Source organism: Corapipo altera, unplaced genomic scaffold, assembly GCF_003945725.1.
Source record: "Corapipo altera isolate COAL_440 unplaced genomic scaffold, ASM394572v1 71296, whole genome shotgun sequence".
Lineage (NCBI taxonomy): Eukaryota > Metazoa > Chordata > Aves > Passeriformes > Pipridae > Corapipo > Corapipo altera.
Window position 1 is genome coordinate 1 of NW_020888453.1, and position 2,891 is coordinate 2,891.

The 2,891-nt window shown below is 59.5% G+C and overlaps 1 protein-coding gene across 1 annotated transcript; it reads left to right on the forward strand.

The window, feature by feature from the left end:
- The first annotated feature begins 224 nt into the window (after positions 1 to 224).
- LOC113941965 (natural resistance-associated macrophage protein 2-like) lies at positions 225 to 2,869 on the forward strand. Its single transcript, XM_027633098.1, has 6 exons — positions 225 to 413; positions 620 to 778; positions 1,370 to 1,456; positions 1,795 to 1,914; positions 2,342 to 2,491; positions 2,763 to 2,869. Exons 1-6 carry the CDS (start codon positions 375 to 377, stop codon positions 2,838 to 2,840), a joined length of 633 nt encoding a protein of 210 aa, XP_027488899.1. The 5' UTR covers positions 225 to 374; the 3' UTR covers positions 2,841 to 2,869.
- The last annotated feature ends 22 nt before the right edge of the window (positions 2,870 to 2,891 follow it).

The following is a 2,891-nucleotide window of genomic DNA, read 5'->3' on the forward strand; positions in this document are numbered from 1 at the left end:
ATGGTCAGTGTTGGCCTTGGCAGTGCTGGTGCCAGTGCTGGACCCAGCGATCCCAGAGGCTCTTTCAACCCTAACAAGTCCATGATTCAATCCTACAATCCCAAATCAGCATCAAACACAGTGGTGGACACTTAAAAGCCACGTTTTGGGCAGATTTGAGTCGGCTCGTGGTTTCATTTTTTACCAAAACAGCCACATATCAGCTGTGGATCAGCCAACGTGTCACAGCCCCAAATCCCCCGTTTTCCTGTCCCTAGTACATCACGGTGAAGCCCAACCAGGAGAAGGTGCTGCAGGGGCTGTTCATCCCCTACTGCAAGGACTGTGGGACGCCCCAGCTGGAGCAGGCCGTGGGCATCGTGGGTGCTGTCATCATGCCCCACAACATGTACCTGCACTCTGCCCTGGTCAAGGTGAGCACCTGGGGGTGGGGAGGGTCCTGAGGGTCCCACCGTGGGAGGGGGACACGGAAAACCCCCTCAGAGGAGCTTGTGGCCATTGTGGGGTGTGGAACCTGAGGGCATGTTCTGTGTCCCACCATCGCTTCAATCAGCCATAATTCCAAGGATAACCGGTGAATTCCCACCCCCCATCCTGCCCCTGCCCCTGTCCCCCCCAGTCCAGGCAGGTGGATCGCTCGAACAAGCGGCAGGTGCGAGAGGCCAACAAGTATTTCTTCATCGAGTCGTGCATCGCGCTCTTCGTGTCCTTCATCATCAACATCTTTGTGGTCGCCGTCTTCGCTGAGGCCTTTTTCAACAAGACCAACGCGGACGTGGTGAGGGGGACTGGGACAGACTGGGACTGAGGGACCAAGGCAGTGCCCCTTCCCCTGTGCTGGCACAGACTGGGACTGAGGGACCGAGGCAGTGCCCCTTCCCCTGTGCTAGGCACTGCTGAGGCCCAGCCCTGAGTCCTGGGGTCAAAGACCTCAAGGGGCTGGAGCGTGTCCAGGGCCAGGAACAGAGCTGGAGAAGGGGCTGGAGCAGCAGGAGTGTCTGAGGGAGCTGGGGGGGCTCAGCCTGGAGAAAAGGAGGCTCAGGGGGGACCTTCTGGCTCTGCAACTCCCTGACAGGAGGGGCAGCCAGGTGGGGGTTGGACTCTGCTCCCAGGTGACAGGACGAGAAGAAAAGGCTGCTGGGGGATGTTTAGGTTGGATTTTAGGGAAAATTCCTTCATGGAACAGGCTGCTCAGGGCAGGGGTGGAGTCCCCATCCCTGAGGGGATTTAACAACTGTGTGGATGTGGCACTTGGAGGCCAGGTCAGTGGTGGCCTTGGCAGTGCTGGGGTCACCACTGGACCTAATGATCCCAAAAGCTTTTCCACTCCAGCCCATTCCCTGATTCCTGCCCTTCTGTGCCCTTGCAGAACCAGGTCTGTGTCAACTCCAGCAGCCCCCACTCCTCGCTCTTCCCCAACAACAACGAGACACTGGAGGTGGACATATACAAGGGGGTGAGTGTCCCTGGGGGAGTGGCTTGGGGACATCCTGGTGGCCTTGTCTGGGGTCACAGGACACATCTGGGACAGCCTGGTGACCTGGCGGGGGGGGGGTGTTCCTGGTGGGGGGACAGCCTCATGACCCCATCTGGTGTCCCTGGGTTGGCACAGCCACATCTGGGGCAGCTGGTGGCCCTGTCTGGTGGCAGCTGCTGCTTCTGGGTAAACTGGGAGCGTTGGGGACTGGGACCAGCAAAGGGATCCCTGAACACAGAGTCGGGGGGAAGAGATCCTGGGGGTCCTTGAGCCCACTCCTCACACAGCTGACGGAGCTGCCCCCCGTCCTGTTCCAGGGCGTTGTTTTGGGGTGTTACTTCGGCCCTGCCGCTCTCTACATCTGGGCCATCGGGATCCTGGCGGCTGGGCAGAGCTCCACCATGACAGGCACCTACTCGGGCCAGTTCGTCATGGAGGTATCGTCCCCCTGCTCCTCACCCCCTGCTCCCTCCTTACCTCGGCCTCCTTGCTCTGGGTTCTGTGCTCCTTACTCTGTACTCCTTGCTTCGTATTCCGAACTCATCTCCTCTGTACTCCTTACTCTGTATTCAGTACTCCTTACTCTGTGTTCAGTACTCCTTACTCCTCACTCTGTACTCCTTACTGCTTACTCTTTACTCTTCACTACGTTCTCCATACTCCTTACTCTGTATTCTGTACTCCTTACTCATTACTCCTCTGTACTCCTCACTTACTCCTCACCCTATACTCCTCACTCGTTGCCATCTCACCCCCTCACCCCTGTGCCCCCCCCAGGGGTTCCTGGCCCCATGCTGCTCCTGTGCTCCACTCTCCTCACTGCTGAGCCCTTTCTCACCCCTTGCCCACCCTGTGCCCCCTCAGGGGTTCCTGAACCTGCGCTGGTCCCGCTTTGCCCGGGTGCTGCTCACGCGCTCCATCGCCGTCACCCCCACCCTCTTCGTCGCCATCTTCCAGGACGTTGAGCACCTGACGGGCATGAACGACTTCCTCAACGTCCTCATGAGCCTCCAGGTGAGCAGGGGGCAGCCGGGTGGGGTCAGGCCCCTCCCAGCCCCAGGTGTTCCCAGCCAGGTGGGATCACACCCCTCCCAGCCCCCAGGTGCTTGAGACCAGCTCAGATGGGGCTTGGAACAACCTGGTCAGTGGAAGGTGTCCCTCCCTACCCATGGCAGGGGGTGGGGATGAGCATTAAGGTCCCTTCCCACCCAAACTGCTCCAGGACTCCATGATAATCAGGCCACTTCCCACTCTTCATTCTTCCCTGTTTTCCTGCCTGTTCCAGCTCCCCTTTGCACTGATCCCAGTGCTCACCTTCACCAGCCTGCCCACCGTGATGCACGACTTCGCCAACGGCCTGTGAGTACCATGGGAACCCCCTGGTCACACCTGCCCCTCACCTGGGCACCTCCTC

Coding starts and splice junctions, on each gene's coding strand:
- LOC113941965 (XM_027633098.1), top strand. CDS start 375: ATGCCCCACAACATGTACCTGCACTCTGCCCTGGTCAAG. Junction 1,915..2,341: donor CGGGCCAGTTCGTCATGGAG/GTATCGTCCCCC, acceptor GTGCCCCCTCAG/GGGTTCCTGAACCTGCGCTG. Junction 2,492..2,762: donor ACGTCCTCATGAGCCTCCAG/GTGAGCAGGGGG, acceptor TGCCTGTTCCAG/CTCCCCTTTGCACTGATCCC.